The sequence below is a fragment of the Leptopilina heterotoma genome, unplaced genomic scaffold (assembly GCF_015476425.1).
Source record: "Leptopilina heterotoma isolate Lh14 unplaced genomic scaffold, ASM1547642v1 Lhet_7, whole genome shotgun sequence".
NCBI lineage: Eukaryota > Metazoa > Arthropoda > Insecta > Hymenoptera > Figitidae > Leptopilina > Leptopilina heterotoma.
In genome coordinates, this window is record NW_025111161.1 from 968,623 (window position 1) to 993,031 (window position 24,409).

At 33.3% G+C, this 24,409-nt stretch overlaps 1 protein-coding gene across 3 annotated transcripts in view; it reads right to left on the minus strand.

Annotated features, from left to right (window-relative positions):
- Nucleotides 1-3,380: 3,380 nt before the first annotated feature.
- The window catches only part of LOC122510531 (MOXD1 homolog 2), a 126,297-nt gene continuing 105,268 nt past the window's right edge, over nucleotides 3,381-24,409 (minus strand). For all 3 annotated transcript variants that reach the window (XM_043625264.1, XM_043625265.1, XM_043625266.1), the window contains 6 exons: nucleotides 13,422-13,616; nucleotides 10,713-10,799; nucleotides 9,680-9,862; nucleotides 8,552-9,004; nucleotides 7,705-7,898; nucleotides 3,381-6,484 (listed from right to left, as the gene is read on the minus strand). In XM_043625264.1, the coding sequence (XP_043481199.1) occupies nucleotides 6,025-6,484; nucleotides 7,705-7,898; nucleotides 8,552-9,004; nucleotides 9,680-9,862; nucleotides 10,713-10,799; nucleotides 13,422-13,616 (1,572 nt within the window). In that variant the 3' untranslated portion in view covers nucleotides 3,381-6,024. The remainder of the gene's footprint in view (nucleotides 6,485-7,704; nucleotides 7,899-8,551; nucleotides 9,005-9,679; nucleotides 9,863-10,712; nucleotides 10,800-13,421; nucleotides 13,617-24,409) is intronic.

Consider the following 24,409-nt stretch of genomic DNA (forward strand, 5'->3'; position numbering starts at 1 on the left):
ACCAGGTGTAAGACTATTGGATCAATGTTGCTTCGGTTACAAGAAAAAGAGGATTCAGATTTTAATTTTGCAAAAAAGTTTTATAAATGTAAACTATAAATACGTAGTGATGATGTGACACTTATTAGCCCAAAGCAACACAATTCTATTTGAATTGTTTTTGTAAAAGAAGTGCATTGTTTTACATTGATGTTTGAGTTAATACTTTATGAACGGTAGACGTCCAATTATGTTTTTGGTTTTCTGTATAAATTATCTCTTATATTTAAATAATAATTTTAATAGGTTTAACCAATAATATTGATAATGCGTGAAGGAAATTAACGCCTGTATAACTTGTTGAGTCTCATCCAATGTATAGCATTACTGTCCGTAGCCTATAATCACTCTCATTAACAGTCCAGTCAGCGCAGCGTTCTAAATATTAGTATAGACACGGTTTAACTCGAGCAATAAAATTCGGCTCCATACGAGATTATTATCCATTTGGAAATAATTTTATTTTTAAATTTACTATACTCTTAAAAGTTGTCCGCTGTCAAATATAATATTATTCAATTTACTATAATACTTAATTTACTAAAAAATAAAAAAAATCTTTTAGATAAAATAGCTACATTTCGAATAATTTTTTCTTTGAAACACTGAGAGCTTTTATACTATCGAATAACGTGCGCCCAAAGACTTCGTGCTCTCTGCATGCTTCTGCCATCTAATGGTGACTGGACGTAAATGAAGCTCCTCTTAACTGCTTCTCATTGCATTGCTTTCCACAATTTCTTATTTTTAATCGTATTTCTTCATGAATACATACAATTTTTTTATATTTGCAAACTTTAAAAGACGTGAATTTTTAGAAAAAAAATGATTACGCACCAAAAATAATTTTTAAAGTATAGAAACACCTGTTAACTTTTTCTTTCAATAGCCATTCAGTAAGAGTTAAGTATGAAAAATTGAATATAAACAAAATTATATGCCTTGAGAATAAAATTCAATTGTACCTATTCCATATGATGAAAAATGAAATGATTGTTATGTCAGAATTAAAAATTTATTGATGATAGTTGAAGTAAACTAAACGCATTTTCATTCATTCGACAAAGGTTGCGACTCTTCGAAAGATTCAATCGTGATGCTCGTTAACGTGAAAGTCAGATTACATCTAAGAAGATTTCTGATGCAATTCTTCGTCTTGCATATATGTGCTATAGGGAAGTTCGATAATTAAGTTTCTCAAAAACTCTTCATTGTTTGCCAACCTCAATCATGCTTATGCAATAACAAACTAAGAATCCAATTGTCTCTTAAGTTATGTATTTGATTATAAAGAAGATATTTCCTACATCTTTTTGCTCCTACATCAAAAAAAAAAATTTTTTACACTTCATTCAAGTAAAGTAAGCGGAAATAGTTGGAAAAAATTGCGATTATTTCCGATCCCTTTATATACAGACTGGCATCTCGTCAATGTTCTTAATCATTATTATTCTTCGCGACTCGAATTTCTCATAAAATGCGTATTCTTCTTTGAACAAATTTTTTTCACAATTTTCACACGAGAATTTTTTTTAATTATAGACAATTATACAAAAGAATGGTATTGAATATTTTACTTTGAAATTGAAATTATATTATTTAAATAAAAACAGAGGTATAGTGTTACCGTATTTTCTAACTTTTAAATAAAGCAAAAAGTTTACCTACCTTTATATTCAAATTAGATATAAATTTTTGAGTAATAATTCACGTATCAGATTTAATTATTATTAATCCATCAAGAAGATACAAATTCTATTATAGTGTTTTACTTAATTACTTACTTTTTTTCAAGATAATTGAATTTTTATAATTGAAAAAAATTTTTTTTAATTTTTCGAAAATATTTAAGGCAAGTTAGTCAATGTAATTATAATTTTATTTTTTTAAACATTTCTTCGCAATATATTTAATTATTTTTATAAATAGTAAAACTTATTGCAGAATTTCAATTACTTTAATACAATTTTAATCGAATTCCTCGAAAAATGTAATGTACAAATTTTCAAATTTCACTTCCTGTCAAGAAATTATTATAATAATTATAAATATTTGTTTAAAAAATATTTAAGTTTGAAAAACATAGGTTAAAATTCGAACAAAATTTGGTTTCTGAGAAAATTAAAGTATATTTTTAAAAGGAACATAAATTAAAAAAAAATTTAATGTATTATGAAATGAATTTAAATGTTGTGAAATCGAAATAAGGTAAATTATTTAATATAATGTATATTAAGACCTTTATTTTAATATTGAACTTTCTGAATATTTTATTGAAAATTTTGAAAAAGTATGTTTTTAGAATATGTATTTAAATTTATTTAAAAAATTTAATTAAAAGATTATAAAGATTTTTATAAATAACTAATATTGGAATTTATTGAAATTTCCTTTAAATTCAATTACAAATAATTTAATTTTTCAAGAATTTTATCGACATTTTTATGAAAATAATGCGAAAAGTTATTAAAAATAGTAAGGTATATTAAATAATTAATTGAGTAATTAAATTAAATTAAATAATTAAATTCTTGCGAACAATTTTATTTGAATTTTTTAAAATAATTGAATTATAATAATTTTGTTATTTATCGAAATAATTGAATTTTTCAAAGAATTATTTGCGTAAATAATTGAATTCTTTAGAAGAATTTTATTAAAATCTAAAAGAATAATTGAATTATTTCAAAAAAATTTAATTGAAATTGTATTAAAAATAATTGATTTCTTTCGAAAAATTTTATTAAAATATTTGAAAATAAGTGAATTCCATCAAAGAATAGTAGATATTGAAAATAATTGAATTTCGAATATTTTTTAAAAATAATTGAATCCTTTTAAAGAATTTGATTATAAGTTTTGAGAATAGTTTTTTGATTCCTTGTATTAGCGAATTTTGAAGAAGTGGAAATTTAAAAAAAAATATAAATAGTAGCTTTTAGTGATTGAAATGTAAAAAAAGTACCAAAATAGTAGCATAACGGAAAAAGTAGTAAATATTAGATTTTAGTAGTTGCGTGCGAAGCCTGACTATATCAAAAAGCACGGACCGTGAGAAAGGCCTTTCTCTCAGTCAGCGATTGGACGGAGATAAAGGGGAAGGGGTAAATTTATCCTTTCCCTCTTTTCATCGTCCAATCGCTTCACAGGGACTTTCTCACGGTCCGTGCGTTTGATATAGTCCAACCTTAAACTTATGCCTTTAAAGTAAAACACAATTTTGATGAAAAAATAAATAAAAAGAAAAAAAAAAAAAAATTTTAACCATTATGGAGTAAAGACTTTTTTTTATTTGTAAAGAACTATTATAATGAGGTTTTTGGGTATAAATAAAAAATCCATTTATAAAAAACATTTACATATTTATATATATATATAAAATATAATACAATTTGTTACAGTGTAGATGATAGTGTAACGTCTTAGGTGTAAACGTTAGGTGTAAATTAGATCAGTATAAATCTAAGACAAGTTTTTTTTCATCTTCTTTTTTTCTGGAAGGACAGGGCGTTTGGTACATGAATACATAAACGATAGAGCTACAAAGAATCTATTCACTTGATTTAGGTATGTGGACGTACCTTTAGGACTATCGGATGTGTATACATAAAACTATGACTATGTACAGAACTCTTGCTATATACACGCATTCTTCCTTTTCTCTGTTCTCTTTTTTTTCTCCCTCATTCATTCATACGTACACAAATACACTCTCATTTTCTTTTTCACATTCAAAAACATTTATATATGCATCGCGATCCAACTCTCACCGACATTTCACATTAACAGCGGCAATGCGGCAACATTCACTTGCTCTCCCTAAAAACTTCTACATACAATATATACCCTGACGGTTTTCCTGGTCTCGTTGCACTTCTCCCCAAAAACGAGTATCTTTCTCTCTCTCTATATATATATATATATTTTACTCAATGAGCTTCTGCCAAGCAATAACTTTTCTCTTAAACACCATAAGTCATCGTGATTTTTTTAAACACTGCAAAACTATTTTGGCAAAGTGAATACAAAAACAGTGTTAAAATCCTTGATATGTGGCAGAGAATTTGAAATCTATTTTTGAGAAATGCTTTCTTTTTTGATCTTTTGTACTTTTTTTTAGTGACTATGCAAATCAAGTCAAGTGAAATGCCATTTGTTTTTGTAGATAAAAATGCAACTATATTTTTTGAAAAATATAAAAATTGTCTGTGACTAGGATTATTGATTTGTGCGACGAGAACAGGAAATCCGTGTATAAAGAATAAACTAACATTCACGTGATTCAAAAATTGTTGAATACAATAAATGCATATATCTTTTTTCTATCTACAAAGTAATCTCAATTATTTAAGTGACATGTAATCGTGACACTTTTTTTTTTTTTTTTGTTGATTGTTCTGTTCTTATCACCGGTTAGTTTGCCTAGTGCCCAACTTTGTCGCTTTTACCTGGCGACTTTTACATTTTGATAGGATAAATCGTATCTGTATCACCATCGAATTACTTTAGCAAAAACGGAAGTTTCAGTGACCGGTTTGTCGCTGCCTCGGGCTCTAATTTGTGAACATGGAAAGTCGAAACTAGTTTCGACCCTTGGATAAATCACTTTTTGTGTGTAACAAATTTAATGAAATTGATATTTAAAACAAGATTTAAATGCAGTTTGTGGCTTTCGGTAATTTGATGACAATTTGGAGAATTTCATATTCATTGCTTAATAAACTTTTTTGGAAAATTATAAAAGCGCCAATATGGTATGTTTTTTTCGCAAAGCAAACTTGTTCGATTATCGAGACGTTGCGTTCAATTTTAGCTTTTGGTTTGCATTAAGTTTGCCCTACCTTACTACACACACAGATGTTCTATGACATTTATGAATAATGATCGTATTAAATTGTAAAATATTACTACACGACATATTAATATCGATTAGTCGGCTAGGTGAAACACTATGCTCTAGAAGGGAACCTTTTATCGTCTCTCGAATATTCAACTCCACTTTCTCATGGACTCAGTCTAACATCAAAAAATGTAATTTGTCTCGAAAGCTCTTTTCGCGTTGAAACTCTTCTAAAAGATGAGAAAGATCTTAAATTTTAATCCAATAAAAATTGAATTGTAATTCTTTGACATTATTAGAGAAATGAAATGAAATTGAATTTAATTTATTTAATTTTATTGATCCCGACAGGCTTTGAGAGACAGAAGTAAATCAAACGTTTTTGCAAATATAATAATTTAAAGACACTCAGTCTCTGTGCACGAAGCAATAAGAATCAACAATTTAAAAATAATCTCTCGTTTAAATAATAAAATAATAAATAATTACTCTCCCCGTTTGAAACAACGAAGAGATGTTTTTGCTATGTATAAAAAACTGTACAGAATAATACAAGCAAGTCATAACGAGCGATGATCGAAATACTCGGGGTACGACTTATAAATTAAATCAGTACTTCGTCGACTAGTCAACGTGAGGTTCACGAGGAAGCTTTTGCCTCTCCCCGGTAAATACAATCACACTCATATTATAACTTTCACAAAAGTTTTCTAATACAATTAACAAAATATACAATTTCCGTAGTGTGAGTCGTGCAAATCTCAAAATGGGTCTGAATGGCCCTCTAACTAAAGCCGAAAATAAACCCCAAACATTTTCATTCGCACTAGAAAAAGTAGTTTATAAACATTTTTTTTTTGCACGACTCCCATTCGGCAAATAAACAGCCTATTTGTATCTCCTGAATGTCTCTTCTAAAGAGAATTCAAAAAACTACGCTCCCCTTTCTCTTTTTCAGTACACATAATGTCCCTTCGATATTCCATATCTTCAGTTATGAAAAAGAGAATCAGAAATATTTCGAATACCCGTTAGACACTTTACCATCGACTTGGTAATTCACATAAGCGTCTCCGTTGAAAGCGTCTTCTGTTGTATTATTTTCATTAAAAAAAACTCTCTTCTCTTTAAAAACACATTGTCCTTCACCTGAAGGCAAAAACAATTGCGGCCACTAATAACGCGATGGACACTGATTTTGCTCCGGAACTTCCGGCCATTGGACCTTCACTGCTTCGCGACACTTTATTACGAACTAATTGTCCACGTTCAACTGCATTTGACTCGTCACTATCGGAATCAATTGGCGTTCCGAGATCACCATCTTCACTTAGAATCATTGAAAATCTATTTCTTAGGGGTTTCTTCGAGCAGGGCAGTGTACTTTCTTGATAGGACTTCAAAATCCGTGGATAATGAGACTCGACCTTCATTCCGGGTAAGGCGACCCCTTTACTGTTGGAACAAAGAGGCTTGAACGTTCCCCTTCGAGTGGCATCTTGGAAACTCTGGAAGCTCTCCTGCCAATCATAGCTCAATAAGCGTTCCTCCAGTGTCATCCCGGTCAACTCAGGTGGCTCTTGAATCTTGACTGGGCCCGAACCTCTGTAACAGGAAGAGAAATCGATGGTTAAACGGGTGAAGAAAGAATTCAAATTCAGGGCATTTTAGTCAAGGGAACTAAAATTTATCATTTGGTAATTTATAATTATATAATTTAATTCCTACGCTATAAATTAATTTCATGGTTTTGTAGCACCAAACAAATTTTTTTAATTAACAAATCAAGTCAATTCCGTATTTTGAATTTCACATTGAGGACCCCTAATTACGTATTGCTTGAAACTCATTAACTCCAAGTTATCGCATCTGTCATCCAGGGATTGTTGGGGTCACTGTTTTCGAATCCAACATCAGATTCGATATCAGTAACCTCGAAAAACCCCATGTAAGGAATTTCAAGCGAATTCGACCACAAAAACCCCCCGAAGTATTAAAGAATTACCCAGAAGCAATAATCGATTTTATCCAACGAATCGTCCCAAGTGAATTAAATATAAACGAAAATTAATTAAGAGAAAATATTTAATACTTTATATATAACTAGTGAATATCCAGTATATATTCAGGAATAAAATAAATAAAAACTAAATAAAAATTATAATTAATAATAAATAAAACTTTTTCCATCATAAATCTACGATGAATAGAGATTGGACTTTAATAAAATATATTGCTAGTTGAATAACTTTGATGTAATAAACTTTTTCTGCAGTACGAGATATATATGATTCGAAAATGGTATTCAAAATGATAAATTGTAAGAAAATGGGTTTCCTCGTGAAATTCTCAATTAAAAAGAAGAGTAATGAGAATAATTCTTTGGCACTGAGATAGAGTTCTCTCTATCTGGTCCATGTAGGCAGTGAAATGTGCACATTGTGCGACGAGTTATAAGTTATAAATCTTCACCCGACCCACTCTTGCAGCACTTAGTGACAAATGGTACTAACAGCCAATTGAAAATAATGGAGACTCACTGAGTTTAGATAATTTGTCCTTCCAAATAGTATAACAGCTCTTGACATTTCGCAGTGGTGGTTAAATAGTTCAACACTGTTATTCTCTGTACCTTAAATTCTTTAACTTCGTTTGCATATAGTTCCACATCAAGTGGATCATTGCTCCGTACACAATTCTACGGAGCCGAATAGTTAAGCTCTTAAATTTTTTTCTTTCTTTATTTATTAATTTATTTGCTTACTAATTCTAGTCCCATGAATTATAAATTTAGAAGAATTGAAAAACATTAAAAATATACTCACTCTATGAGTTTTTGAATTCCGAGACTGTGAAGAACGGTGGGTAGTGATGGTAGTGAATAGCAGAGGGACAAGTCGATGCGTGGATAGTAGAGGGCAGAGACTAGACAAGTCTCCTCTCTTGTTGTCAATCCACCCAAAGTTATAACGCCTCTCGATTCGGACGAATACGTACATTCTGCTATCAAATGGTCGCCCTGTAATCAAAAGCAAAAAAAAAATTCTTCAGGTTAAAAAAAGCGAGTTGGGATTTGATTAGAAGGAGGAGATAATAACGTGTATCTGATAGGTCACGCAACGTCCAAGTATACTGGTCAAGTTCAGGGAATGTTCTGAGTTTCTTTCAACGTGCTTGATAAGGAAATGCACAACATACAAGAACCCTAATGTTCCAAGAAGAGAAGAAGCTAAATGTTTTAATTCTTTAAATTTAAATCTAAAGTCAAATAAAATCATGGTAAAAAAATCCCTCTTTAGGAGATGGTAAACATTCTTGAAAGTATTTTTATTTTACTGCAACATTTTTTTTATGCTTTTCATCATCATTTATGTATTTCATCATAAACCCAGTGAACTCCAAAAAACTTTTCCATAACTGTTCCTTTGTCATCCTAAACTTGTAGCATCCCTTGTAGCATCCCTTGTAGGGGATGTTACAAGTTTAGGATGACTGATAAGGATGACAGATAAGGAACAAATCTGTAACAGTTATGGAACAGTTTTGGAATAGTTATGGAACAGTTTTCTGGAGTTCACTGGGAATGCTTTCATAAATAAAACTACTGATGGTATTAAATTTAGAGATTAAGAATAACAGGAAAGAGTGAGAATTAAGAGGATCAAAACTTACCGGATAGACTTTGGCGGGGCGTTGTAGTCTTCGGTACTCCTGGTACTTGGGATCGTAGTTGCCATCAGCGGCGATTGGTGTCATTTCCTCGCCGCCTCGGATCTGCCTCAGCCTGACCTTTTTGCCGAGCTCGTGTGTGTGCATGATGACGGCAAACATATTGATTCCATTATTAGGTATGGTTTGTCCCGTGCATTCAGTGATGCAATGGCCCTCGGAAATGACTTCCGATTGCCCGGGTGGTATGATGTGGCGCCAATTAGGATCGATACCTATGCTGAGAACGCCGGCATCGTGTGTTCTCAGTTTCTCCGTGTGGAGAAAACGCAATCCAGAATTGTCGTTAATGAAGGCGTCCCGCCTTGGATTGACATAGAGAGTCTCGAGCATGTAGTATCGTGGTCCAGTATGCGGGTCCAGCGCGTATCCGGCCTCAGGTGGGTAATTAAAGCCCTGCGCAAAGTTAAGAGAGACGTATATAGGAGCAGCGAACGAGAGAGCAAAAACAGAGCGTGCGGTACAGATAGAAAACTTTATGTTTGTGTATGTATGAAATCGTGAGAGAACGCGTGTGGAATTGCACCTTCACAGGGAGCTCACGTTTCCACCGACCACAGGGAACGAGTTTGTGGTCGTTTTGCCATTGGTATGCATTACCTTGCTCGCGGGATTATCGCAAACGGCGGCGTTAGTGCCGTCTTTTAGGTTAAAAGAGAGAGAACTCATCGTATAGTCACCGAGTGGAGAAGCAAATGGGAATAAGACTTCCTGACGTGCGATATCTGTGGATACTAATGGCACAGGTGAGTATAGCTGACGCGATGGAATGAGAGTAATTCGCGTCGCAACTTAAATTCTAGACTCAAGATTGCCCACGCAAATAGCCCCTGTGAATCCTTTCCTGTACCATCACGTTATAAATTACCTTCTTCTTCTTCTTCTTCCATCTGCTTTTGCAACAAGTAATCTACATTCCTCTAATAAATTAAGAAGCAGAGGATTTCCCTAACATTTGCTTCTCCCTCTGACATGTTCCTTTAAACATTGAGATATCTTTCTATATTTAGAGTCCACAAATAGGCAAATTGGAAATAGGGGAATTATTCCCGTGGATGATAAAGTATTTACCTCGGAACCGAGACTCCAAGTAGCTGCTATGGTGCTGCACTTGGGCATAGGTTGATCAGGTTGGTAGCAGACTCCCCCGGTGGTCCTTGCAGCACCCTCCAATTCTGTCTGATTGCCTCGACACTCGTACAAAGTCATGTGGTGCAGGTACTCCTTGTTACCAGGCTGAATGACCGGCTCGTACTGTAAATTAAAAACAAAGTTTTAATAAAGTCTAATTAACTTTTCTTATTTGGGAAATAAATTAATCTGTTCGAGTCATTCCTCAATTTCTAATTCTCCAGAAGGTACAGAATGACATTCGAGGGAAGGCAACGTGGTGGGTTAAAGGAACATGTAGTAGTTTCTACATCGGGAAGTTGAATCACGTACGATCATATTCCAGATCCACGTACTAGTTGCCACTAGTCTATATCGGCAACTTTATAGAACCGGAAATTCAACGCGCTTCGCACCTCTGGTGCGGAAGGTTTAATTCTCTAGCTTCACTTTAATCTTAATTACTCCACGTAGAAGAGTTTAACTTTTGACAATAATCACACGTCGAATACTAAACTCCGAAAGCTTCAATTTATCAAAAATTATTTTCCTTCGATTAAGAAATAAACAAAACACAGGATAATCTATTATGAATAATTGTTGGTTCTTTTATTTTAGATGTTCCAGAAAATATTAAAGTTCAAAGTACCCGAGCTGAACGCGAGAAAACAAAGCAATTCACGACTTTAATTTTACGCCCATACTGAATTATCAAAAAAAAAATAGGAGTGTTGACAACAAACGAAGAAAACTGGAAAGTTTGATACTCAAACTGGACAAATGCAATCAGAAAGTACATCTCGAATCAAAAGCTGTAAATTGCTTCCGTTCATTGACTGTTTCATGTATGATTTAGCCAAGTTTCCGGTCCAGTTTTCCCGAGAACTGACGGCACAAGTTTTCCTACTATAATTTCAGCGAGAGAGGCATTTACTAACGAATTGGGTCGAGGACGCATTTAACTGATAGAAGTTGTTCATCAAGGAAGACTTACTCTCACAACGTGATGTTTATGGTGTATGTTCGGCATCTTGAGAACTCGACACCAAAGCAGCGTATCTTGCTCCGTTGGTAAGCCAACCTGCAAAAAAAGAGAGAAATTTAAATCAACTCTTACATTTTGAACGACTGAGTCCGTATAGCTGAAAGAAGTAAAAAAATCCACTTGACATTTTGTTTCTTCAAGAAGTACTCGAAATGTATCAGAAAAAAAATTCTTTAAATAGTTTTTTTAATTACAATTTCTATCGAATCTATTATCAAAGTCAATTATGGCGTCATCTCATTAGCATTAATTGCGAAATAAATATAAATAGCATCATTAAAAAGATCAGGCGTCTCGACTTGATGCATAAACATGATGCGTTATTTAAAGCCGCAGAGAGGACGGATGGACTTTTGCTCGTCAAGTTTTTCAGTGGTTGCCGCAGACGAGAAGCAACGCAGAACGCGAGAAAAACGAATATCGAGGCGCCGATTCAATTATCGTCCTCCTGCCTTGTGCAGAACCAACATTGAAAAGAAGCAAAAAAAAAAATAAAATAAAATAACTGAGAGAATTTACTTTGACTTCCGAAAAATTGCAGAAACATTTAACCGGACATGGTTGCGAATAATATTCAACAAACTAGAATAAATTTACATTCGAGACAAATAAATTCCACGTGGCGAATTTAATTAAAATTTTATTAAATTTGTATCAACTTTTATGGAAGAGTGTATAAAAAGTAGAGAAAGTGAACAAAAAAAAGGAAGAGGAAAAAAAGAATCCGATCCAAGTGAAGGACGTCTAAGAATAAAAAAAAGCCCAAGATTTTTCTTTCCTGTCCCAGATTTCTTTTTTAGTTTCTTTTCGTTGAACTAAGTAGCTCGCGGGCTTTGCAATTTTCCCACGTATTTCTGCAAAATTAACGATTTCGAGATTACCCAGCCGGGCCATTTCCCATTTCATACAGATGCGCCCGAGGTTATGACTCTGTCTGACCAAGCACAACGTCAATCGATCCAAAAGAATAAATAGATAGTTAAATACTCATTTGATTGTTATTTTATTATTTTCCGCTCTTTCCCCCACGTCGCATAGTTCCCATGATTTCGCGAATATAAAGAATCCTTCAATTCGCGAGGGAACAACTTTAATGTTTTCCTTAATTACTTTTGGGAAATTTGATCCTCAATCAGGATTGTCACTTAAGCAAAGACTAAGTTTACCCCTAGATCTAATAAGATAACAGTTTGATTTTCGGAAATCTTTGGTTAGAGGCGCGTCTTATTTCTATTCGCTCCGTGTAAAGCTAATTAGAAGTAAGTTTAAGCCAAGCATCGGGGAAACGGCTGCACTGCCATGGCCTAATTCAACCCTTGAATATATATATAAAACGGACTTGAACAGCGGAATTAGCATTGTCCGATTTCACGATAGCTCCCCTATAATCTATGACCTAGCGACGCTAATGAACGAATAGTTTTTGCCGGATGTGACCCCGAGTGGATTTATATCGTCATAAATTCGGAGCACAATGCAGAGAGTTTCTTCCGATAAAAATCCACTACCCACTCGGGTGCAAATGCGTTCGAACATTTGTCTCACGTGCAAAGGTGCAATCGGCTGTTTTCGTCGCACGCGTCTTTTACACGTTAACAAAAGCACCAAACACAGCAGGAGTGACAAAAAAAAAATTTTCTAAAGAATGTTTTTTTGAAGAATTGAACAACTTTATTGAAGTAAAAAATTTTCTTTTACAATTCTTTTTTTGAATTTAATTTCCTCCTATAAATTTTGACCATTTTTCTTTATGAGTTTCGTTCAATTGGAAGAATTGGAAATTCAATTCAATCCGGGATTCTCTCGGTCGAGTTCGACAGGTACACAGATCAGTTTTTTCTAAAGTTTCTAAATTGTTGACATTTATAACGTCAGGAATACATTTTATAATTTTTGATCTCTCATTTCGATAAGATGTATTCTTTAGCATTATATTTAAAATTATTTCAATGAGATGAATTTAATTGTTTCACATGTACAAGAAGTATAGATAAAAACTCACAAAGAAGAGGTAGATTGAAACTCATAAACAAGAAGAAGATATAGAACCATTCTTTTAAAATTCTGATGATAAAATCTATGATTCCCATATACACATGAGACTCTGATTTCTCTTTGATGAAATCAATGTTTATTTTTCAGTTACACACGTTCCCATTCATACTCATCACAATAGAATTATGCTGCTCTTTCTTTACGTAATAGATTAACTGCATATCCGCGCGTGTGACACCAATAGAAGTGCAATATTATAACAAGGTACTGATAGCGTGCTAATTGGCAAAACTCCTATGCTCCAATTAAAAAAAAATCTAATTAAGTTTTATTTAAAGTTAAACTTCATGAATTTCTCAACAATAATAATGAATTAGTTTCTTCTTCTTTATATTTAATGTTAAACATCAAAATTCGCAACACTTGTCTCTTCAAACCACTTATACGGTCATAAACGTCTTTATTACTCTGGGAAATTGCCAAGCTGCGGCTAATCAAGAAATTTAACAACAAAAAAAGCGACTGTAGGTTTTCTTTATTTTTGAGATGTTAGTAAAACATTTTTCCTGAAGTACCAAGTGGATTTTTTTACAAATGGCTATAAAAATACGTAGATAGGGTCAACTTTGAATGGACTTTGAAAAAATTTTGATGGTCACTCACCTGATGATTCAAGACATCCCACACCTGAAGTGCTGGATCATTCTCGTAGTTCCGAGAAGTGCGTTTAGGTTGAGCGTCCCTCTGTACCAAGTAAAGAGGTCGCGACCCTCGAACGGCTCCGTGAGCGGGAAGAACACCAGCTGCGGATACTGGCTCGTCCGCATTGTACTGCCAAACAACTTGCATTGTGTCATTCTGCAATAAAAACGAAAAGATATATTAAAAGACAGAAAATATTAGGCGTATAAAAAAAGAATATTCCACTTTTCAAAGGGTGGACCTAAAATGTTGAATGTTAAAAAAATGACGAAGAAAGAAGAGAAAAGTTAAATGTTAAAAAAAATTATGAAGAAAGAAGAACAAAAAGTTGAATTCTAAATGCTGAATGTTAAATGTTAAAAAAATGATGAATAAAGAAGAAAAAACAGTTCAATGTTAAAAAAATGATAAAGAAAGAAAAATGTTAAATGTTAAATGTCAAAAAAAATGAGGAAGAAAGAAGAAAAAAAAGCTGAAAACTAAATGTTGAATGTTAAATGTTAAAAAAATGATGAAGAAAGAAGAAAAAAAGTTGAATGTTAAAAAAAATTATGAAGAAAGAAGAACAAAAAGTTGAATTCTAAATGCTGAATGTTAAATGTTAAAAAAATGATGAATAAAGAAGAAAAAACAGTTAAATGTTAAAAAGAATGATGAAGAAAGAAGAACAAAAAATTGAAAGCTAAATGTTGAATGTTAAATGTTTGAAAAAATGATGAAGAAAGAAGAAAAAAGTTAAATATTAAAAAATGATGAAGAAAGAAGAACAAAAAGTTGAATTCTAAATGTTGAATGTTAAAAAATATGATTAAGATAGAATAAAAAAGTTGAATTCTAAAAGTTGAATGTGAAAAAAATTATGAAGAAAGAAGAAAAAAAGTCGAATGTTAAGAAAAATGATGAAGAAAGAAAAAAAAAAAGTCGAATGTTAAGAAAAATGATGAAGAAAGAAGAAAAAAAAAGTTGAATGCTAATTTTAAAAAGGAAAGAAAAACAAATTCAATAAAGAAGAAATATATCTTTCAATAAAGAAGAAGTATAGCTTATATAATAAAAACGAAATTTAAATATACACATCTGCGCGCAAATTTGAAACAATTGTAAATTTATATTTTAAAGATGAAATATACCTTCCAATAAAAACACTTGTAAATTGGAGGTAAGAAAAAAATATATATCTTCCAATAAGGAGCAAATGTAAATTTTGCAAGAAAGAAGAAATGAGTAATTGTCTTTCATGTTCTGGGGAAAAAGTTTTAAGATTCCTCCCCCTTTTTTTCTTTTGTACCAAGAGAAGCTACTCCTCTCGTTTTTTCGAGATGTGGACTCTTTACAAATTACGGTAATAAAGCTACGTTGACTTCATGATTCATCTAAGATTAAGTTTAATTTCCTTCGTCTTAGTCTTTGAGCAACTTGAAAGAGTTAAATAGCAAGAGAAAGAAAGAATGAAAGTCGTTAAGAAAAACCACACTAACACTTGGCAAAAAAAAATAGATAGAAAAGAAAATTAAATTTTTTTTCCCACTACTAAAAAACCCGTCGATATCTTCTCTCACAATTAAATTCTTAATCACCTGTTTTAAAATAATTCTAAATTTTCAAACTTGTCTTATATAATTTTAGCTTTGACTCAGGAAGTAAAAGTTATTTTTATAAAAAAATAAATGGAATCGACGAATGTGGAGCATGTATAAGAGAAGTTGAGATGAGCGAAAGGGAATGAAAATTAATCAATCGGTGAATAATTAAATTCTTCGAAATCATTTATGAAATGAACCTTATCGGTTATTTCCTTCTCTGTTCTTCCTCAAGGATATGCTATCCATTTGACGTTCAATCGAATTACATGCGCTAGTCAAAGTCTCTCCGAATAATCCGACTTAGTTTCTGAAATCGATATTCGCGTTCATGATTCAAGAAGAACGTGCGTTTGATCTCATTTCGATAAAGTTAGCTTTCTCTGCTTTGGAATTGATCCAACTTTTGAGAAAGATGCATGATTTATTATGACTGTGCATTGGATGAAACTTGATGGATATCACTGTCAAAATTCAGATTCGAATTGGAATAAATGTGGATGCTTTTCAAGTCCCAACAGATGTGTGATTTTTTGCCTTCACAAAGGTAAAAAAGTCAAATATAATTATAAGAGAGCAGTAACAAAAACAAAAGCACAAAAAAATTGATGGTTAACACCAGAGTGGAATTTTATCTATTGAATCGAATATCACATTCAATCTACCCGGACGGCAGGTGAGAGAATTTACGCACTGCCTCTTGTGTGAATGTGACATTCCCGATGAGAGTTAAGATCGGAGAAAATAAAATTGGATTCGGGAGTGGATAAGAAACGATTTCTAACACCTGATTCCTCTCTTGGGAATGTTCATGACATGTCTTTTATACTTAAAAAAAAGTCCATATTAGAAGTGTAAGAAGTGTAAATAAATAAATAAATAAATAAATAAATTAGGTACATTATTATTCGAAATTCGAAACTATTTCTAAAAATTACAACTGTAACTCTAATTCACCAGCCAAAGAGAAAACTAACCAGTGCGTGAATATCAAAAACCTGAAAAGTCGACCAGAGCTTCAAATCCAAAGTCAAGGGTACTGGGTAAGTGAATGAAAATGTCAAAGGTGCTTAACCCCCATTGTAGGATTACTTATACACATGTCATTTTTCCATCAAAGGGAGAAAATAATCTCCCTTTTAGAGAAATAATAATCATATATGTGGCTAATATAATTTTCTTGTAATTTTAAGAGGACGTGACAATATATGTTTGAAAAAAAGGCTTGTTTCAATTAGAGGGTTTTAAAACGAAGTTGATTATAAAAAATAAGATCTCGTGCTCGGTTGGAAGTATATTCCGAACTTTTTATGATCTGGAGTAACATGTTTAATTAATTAGTGTCGAGAATAACAACCCGGAAGAAATTCTAATTACGGTCTACTTTACTCAAGAAAACCCATGAGTGGAGGATGGACTGTTTCAATGGGGACCGGGTTACAGATGGCTGCTCTCACGAACAGACCTCGTATCGTATTCCGACCAAAGTGTAGGTACATTTCCGAGCTTTCGTGAGCTCTTGGAACAACGCATGGAGAAAAGAGACTTACAAGATTTACTGTTGAATCGAGTGGTCGTTTGAGAAAAGGAGAGAAAAAGAGAGAGAGAGAGAGAGAGAGAGAGAGAGAGAGAGAGAGAGAGAGAGAGAGAGAGAGAGAGAGAGAGAGAGAGAGAGAGAGAGAGAGAGAGAGAGAGAGAGAGAGAGAGAGTAGCAAAAAAGAAACTTGGGGAAAATACAAGAAAGTGTAAAATAGAAAATCAATTTAGATTTCTTGATTAAATAAATTTCAACAGTATTTTCTTCTTTGAAATAAATCCAGCACTTTCTGTATCTTCCAAACTATTAGTTTTCGTATCCTTATTCCGTATTTTTGAATTTAGAATTCAGACAATTCGAATCTTACATTTTTGGTGAAGAGATTTTTGGACCTTTATTTTCGAATAAAGGTTTTATTAATTTTTCCTTAAAGATCATGTTTAGTTTGCAATCATCTCGAGGCAATTAGTGCAGATACAGATCAAAGTTTTCTTACCAAGTTCGCTTTCTTTTTCGGGAGAGAAATCTCCGGGGGAAAAAGGCATCACTGTTAGAAGCTTCTACATGACTTTTTTCACTTGCGTGTGGACTTGTTTCATTACTCATTGCGACGTCGACGATGGTACCGAGACTGCTGTGTACTTTTAACATGTGTTTAACTTAATAACTCACAAAACTATGTGGACAGACTTCTTTTCTGCAAATTAGCATTCCGTGACTTCTACTTATGAATTCTGCAAAAGGCCATTTGTCACTTTGTCAGGAAGTGAAAATATTTCTATTTGGGTATTCTCTAAAAGAGAGAATTTAAATTCTCTCTTTGAAAAAAGAGATTTTTTTTTTTTGAAAATTGAACCTGCGCCACTGGTAGTAAATGCCCAATTGTTCCAAGGATCCAAGGGTCCGGAAAAATATCGGAAGGAAGAAGGTTTCTTACGTGAAACGATTATCGAAAAACGTGAAAAAGTGCGCGTGAGCAGCCTGCTAGTTTGAATCGAATCGTTTGTAACTTTAATTTAATTCCACGTATATAGTCTTCCGAAGATTCCAAATCGTACTTGGCGAGTTTCGAATTCCGTCTAATTTCCCTTTTACTTTTTTTATAATCAATTACAATCTTCTATCTGTGTGCCAAGAGCTTTAGGAATGAAATCAAAGAACTTTTAGTCATTCTCCCGTTCGATATAATTATGAATACCAAACTTTGTACTATTCTAAAAACTACTATTTAGGAATCAAAAGCAAAAACCTAAAATAAACGGACAGTGACATAGCTCAATTAAAAAATTAACGGCAATTTATTTAGTCTTCTGACAGAGGCTACAAAAGATAAAACAATCTCCTTAATCAAATATTGAATGACACCCGTCTAGGCACGTCCTGTAGAAGGCCATTTACATTTTTCCACAACGAGTTTCAAATAGAACATTTAAATAGATGGTTATCGAAAACTGGTCTCAATAAGCTTATATACCACACTGTCGATTGAATCGTCCGATAGAAAAACCAATTTAAATTCAGAGTGATTCGATTTCTAAAACTCGTCTCGGTCAATAACCGCATTAAAGCTTATTTTTGTTTAACAAGTTGCATATTGTTAAAGCTCGTTATACTCTTTAAAAGTTGTTTAAAAAGTTTGAATTGGCTTGTAAACTAGTTCGAGGCCAATTGGCGGACAAGTTTTACAAGGAAAAAAAAGCGAACCGGACGTTAACTAGTAGTAGTCTTAAAAGAAAATTTTCTTCAACTACTCGAACACGCTAAGATTTTCATCATATATATCATAAACAAGATTTTTATACCCAACGAGAGTAAAACAAGTTCGCCGTCCCGGAAAGAATAACAAAAACTTGATCGATCTTTCGAATTCAAGTAACTTGCGCAACGACATGTAACGTATTACTTTGCAGGTTTAATGCCCTCGACAACGTGGTTTTGCGCGGACACGAGAGAGAACATTCACTATACGGAACGAGCACCTGTATAATTAACAGGGTTGAGTGTTCTTTCAAGTCCGCTGAAATGTTATTCTTGGTTCAATCACTCACACTTGTCAATGTTGTACCTACAAGAGCTTTCACAACTTTTAAATTATTCTTCAACCCCTTTATTTTATATTTCAATTCCCAAGTAAAATCGATTATTTTCTCCAACTGTTTCAAGACACGTGGTGGAATAAAAATAAAAGCTTCTTTCATTTGTACACGTACGTGTCATAAATATCACCATTTACGTTAGCTAAAGACTTTCTCTTATAGTATCTAATACTTTTATGCGTGCAATCACTAAACACTATTCTTAAGTTTCCTATAGCATGATTCCGATTATGCATGATACTACTAAACTACTTTATGTCCCTATATTTGCCTATAATTACACCCTCGCGCCACGTGTATCAATAAAAAACATACAAATCAACTTAAGACACGTTTTTTGTTCCACTAGCATGTTGCAATACTCGAAAGGCACGCGAGGCAAAATGCGTGGCAAAAGCGAAGCAAAAGCGAAGCAAAATGCGAAGCAAAATGCGAAGCAAAATGCGAAGAAAAATGCGAGGTAAAATCTGCAAAGGGAAAAAAGAATTAAATCCCTGGAATACTGTCTTAAATTAACTACGTTCCAAGAGAGCAAATCAAGGAGAAGAAATCTATTCATTATGGAATGAGGTCAGGAGATAAAACGGGTGACAGCAGTATATAAAAGATCCCCTTCCCATTGGTAAATTTCGTTATCTGACTCACTAAGTTATCTTAATGGGTCTTATTGTCTTGACGTATAGTGAACCTGCAGCTCTACCCCTTTTCTCCTTTTCAGCAAATTTACTTCGCCTTGTTTCACAGGGTATTATAATCCTCTATATATTTCTAACCGACAATCCAGTTAACACCCATTAGAAATGCGGATTAACTATCTGCCTCTACTGACAGACAGCAACACGCACAGCTCGTTAGCATTACTTGCTGATTAACAATAGTACTTCATTTTCGAATCTTCAATTATGAATTAATTTATTTTTAGTTGTTAAATATCAGTAGAAATAATTATCGACAAGTATTGATTTTGTTATCCGGTACTAAGTAATAAATAACTTTTGCAGTTAATGTGAATTTTGCTTTTTGCATTGGCACTTGTCAGTCTCAAGCCGATTGTGTTCATTGAAATTATACTTTAATTATGTTTCTGCAGCTCGGGAGTTTAAATAATTCCAGATGTTTCGAGTCAATTTTAGAATAATTTTCATCGCTTCTAGAGTGGCAAGCCGTCGACATAGTAGCTGATGTGAGTACAGATTGAAGTTAGGTATCGAGAATGCAATATGCAAGTTGGCTCTTCTACACTCCTCAACCCTTCGATACAAATCCGATCCAATCTTTACTCCATTTTCCTCTTCGTCTCAACAACTCGTCAGCAGGTATATTCCCCCAGACGAGAAGAACCAATGACCTAAAAGGACTGCAGACATATTCTGCCATCTTGATGAAGAAAGTGGATAGTTGCTGTTAGACTAGTGCTAAACATATTCCGCCTAGAAATGGAAGTATTTTCTTTAGAAAAAAAGTACTTTATACTTTTTTTCTAAAGAAAAATTTTAAGTATACTATCTTCAGAGATGGGGCAACTAATGTTTGGTCAGTGTTATGTCACACTTAATTGCACTCTATTAGAATAGAGACGCAAGTATCTTGGTGTATCGAAAGTTGGTCAGCCTTCAAGTTGAAAACTTGAGGACAAAGTGAATGTTTGTAGGAGAGTCCATCATCATCGGTTTGTCCAAACCGAAAACCTGTGTACTTGCCAATATGGTCAGTGTTAGATAGAAAGTTTCCAAGTACATTATCACTTTGATAATTTTTTTTTCAAACAGTTAAGCACAAAGGGATTTCATAAAAATTTCTAAAGGGTCATTATGATCAACCAGATCATTATCACTACGAAGTTGAATGCTCTAAGAAAAACCTTGACTTGACCTTATTTATAGACAACTGCAAAATCAGGGCTTTGCACTAGATGTCTTTATGGACTTAAAGGGGATAGACTCTCCAGAATCTACAAGGAGGTCTGCCTATAGCTTCTAATATTTCTCCAATAATAATCTAATAGATTTTATGATCTAAAAATAGTTTCCCTTTTGTACATTCTGTTCTAACAGTTGACGAATAATTGTGAAACATAATCAGAAGTTTAATGGAACAAATATTAAATTACAGAAAAAGAATTAAAGCCACACTGACAGGTAATTTGTCGAAGAATTCCTTCGTTAATGGTAATTTGTTTGCTTGGTGCACTGAAGCAGATGTTCGTCATATACCCCTTTTCGTTAAGCAAGAACGTGCGACGAGACCTCGTAAAGAAGAAAACCACTTCGCGACAAAACTTCTCCCCTGGACCACCCAACTTGCTTCATATTTTTTTTCTTTGTCTCGTGTCACGAACTTCTCTCCAAGCTATTCGCAGTAAAATACAGGTCAATATTTTGTAGCGTACTTATCTGAATATTTAATTTTGTCACTGCACTTTCACAATGCCATTCAACCAGCTGGGTGTAATTGTAACCTCGTTACTCTGCGAGGAAACGCCCGTTGGCAGCGTTAATGTGCCTATTATGTCTGCGGTTATCCTTCAAATCAGAGTTGGCGCACTTAACCGAGACTATGGGTTAGCAAGGTAATCTCCAAACCTACAATCTCCTTCTTTTTCGATATTCGAACATAATTAAAAATTTATTTATTTTTAAACAATGCAATTATAGTCATACCAATCGAAAATTGATTTTCAGATCCAAAATGAATTCCTCGCTATTTGAATTCCTATTTAATTTGGGAATTAAGTTAATTGTTAATTAATGGATGAGAATTCGTCTTTGGCAATAAAAGCAAATCCTGCCTGACTTAAGTTGGAGTTTAAGTTCCACATGGTTCTTTCCAATTTTGTTCGTCTCCAATCGTGCAAACTCGTTTGAGCGACTTTAGAAGACGACTTCCTAGCCGGAACTCAACCCAACGCTTTTCCACCCATCGGTTGATTCCTTTCCTCTGGGCAACCCATGAGAACGCTGAAGTTAAACGAAGCCGTAATCCCGAGCAAATATCTAGGAATCGACAATAGTTTAACTAACTTACGGGAAGGGGGGCGAAGACTCCCTTTCTCGCTTCTTCCCAACATCGGAAACTTGACATAATATATCATGGAGAAAAAGCTCAATACTGATAGAAATCGTGACCTAAAATCGATTTTCTATATCTTCTCGTCGATTTATATAAAGTTTTTCCCTCACCATCCTCTATACTCTGTCACTAGATCTTAATACTTGGAAAACTTGACTATCAATTTTGCGAGATCCTCTTAGAAAAGATTCTTGCTACAGATATATAGACGTGAAATTCCGAAAATGCGCGGTTCGTAGCTTTTAATGCTACTGTTTTTATTTTCAATTTCAGTTTTTATTTAAAACTGTATTCACGAAACAATTCTCAATACACCGAAATTGTTGACTTTTGTTTACTATATGTTTGTACTGTACTGAATTTTTATTCCTCTTTACGGAAACTAAATTTTAAGCAGAATTTATTAAAAATATTGTTTGGAATGTGATTTTTTAAATCCCAGACGTCTTTTTGGGAAGAGCATTTGTTGAATTCAGTTTGAGATATTGAAATTTTGGTGAATTGTGGTTTATTCTTTGTCGAGCGATGATCGTCTGCAGGTTCAAGAGTCGAGAGGATGCTTTATAGAAAAGGAGGAGGGGTACAGTACCCTTATTCCCACTCGTGTGGCTGGTTGATTGTTCCATTGTATTCGAAGCAGGAAAGTTGACGCGGACAAAAAAATGTTTGTCCTCAAAGACATTGCTGTATATATGTGCCTGTCTTTTCAAATTGAAAATACCAATGGACTGAGAAATACTTTCGTTCTGATTTGATAGAAAAAAAAGAAGATGATGGTAATCGATATTTTTAGGGAAGATGAGATTTCTGAAGTAGTGGATTGCTAGTGAACATCAGTGAACATAAGTAAACATAAGTAAACATCAGTAAACATAAGTAAACATAAGTAAACATCAGTAAACATCAGTAAACATCAGTAAAAACATTATTGAGAAAGGATAGTGTAATGATTACTTTTTTTTCATAAAAGAGATGATCTCCTACGTGAAAAAAATTCCATCTCAAAAGTTTTTCCTACGATGTTGTTGTTGAAAAACCTATCATTTAAATAGCAAAGATTGTGATTAGAGTTTCGGAAAAAAGGTAGATTATAAAAGCTCTCTGATCGCATGACCGAGCTACCACCATCGCCCTTCTTTCACTATTGAATTCTCAACCTCCTATTCTGGAATACGATCACTTCCGCTTTACTTTATCTTATTTTGTATGCAGCTAATTTGCATGTCTAACGTTCACGATAAAATTGGTTAACGCTGCACCAAGCTGGTTGCGAGTACACCACCTAATTTAAGCTTCGGTGTAAGCAGTTAAGCTCCCTTCTCATAGTTTAATGCTGAATGTATGTGAATATATGTGATGAACAGGACCGGACGAAAACGTAAAATTGCTCCATAGTTAATGCAAACATATCCTTATCCCTCAGGATAATATCATATATATATATATATGAGACAGTGAGTGGGTTCATTGCTCTTTTTACGATGAACGATGCCAGTGAGTGATATAGTTTTGTCTCGTCCCATAAACATTTGTGTTTATTTTATACATACATGCATAAATTACAATACTCGCATGTAACATATGTGTAATAATCACACGTTACAAAATGGAACCATAAAGCGAATATATAGCCTTAGTTGGAATGCAATTATTTTATGCAAATGCACCATTAATTTTATATTTGAGTTTTCTTGGGGGAAATCGACTGCAAATGCTTTATACATTAAATTTCATCCTCTTTTGAGGAAAACGAAAGTTATTGTTGTTTCTTGGCAACGGAATGGTTGTTTTCGTTCGACCTCGTCCATTTTGGAGTTATGTAGTAAACTTACAAGCTGTAACCTGTCCTCGTAAAATGGTGGAATTTAATCAAACTTTCCTATCCTTAGACAATATCGCAGGCGTGCACTTAAATGCGTCGTGAAAGAAGAGGCTGCACACTGTAAATCTATCCCTGTGGTCGAAGACACACGAGTGCTTTCGAACCTCATAAAATTCTATTTACCTCAATATCAGTGGGTCACACTTAAATAGCGAAAAAAAGCTTTTGATCCACTTATTTTCTACAGTGAATTAAAAATAAATTTAAGCCTCTCAATTTGAGAGAATTCAATTTGTAAAAATTAATTTAGAACAAAATTTATAGTTTCAAGTAGATGATGAATATTTAATGAATACATGATGTGAGTGAACATCAGTATAACTGCTATGGAACATCGACTCGGCGCTTTATCTCTGAGAAATAGTTTGGTAGTTTGGAGAAAATAAATGTAGCTCAACATTGGGGAAGAGTTTAATTAGAATTTCCAAAGGGACTTTAACTTGGACATCTTCACGGATGACAATAGTGAATTCACTTCCGGTATACATTTGAGAAGTAAATTTTCCCAATGGTTGTTCTTAACTTTTCCCAGCTATTGGAAAACTTTCAAAAAGTTAAGTTTCATTCAATCGTTAATTCACCATCAGCAACCTGGCTAGAAATAACTTTTCTCTTAATTAATATACATGTAATTTTAAATCATCCGTTTCATAAGCAATACCAAAAGGAAATTCTTTGTTGAAATTAGACATATTTTCTAAAAATAAAACGATTAGTCACAAGTCGCGTAGGTAAATATTTAAATAAGAGTATTTTTAATCCTGAAACTTTATTTCTATATACTC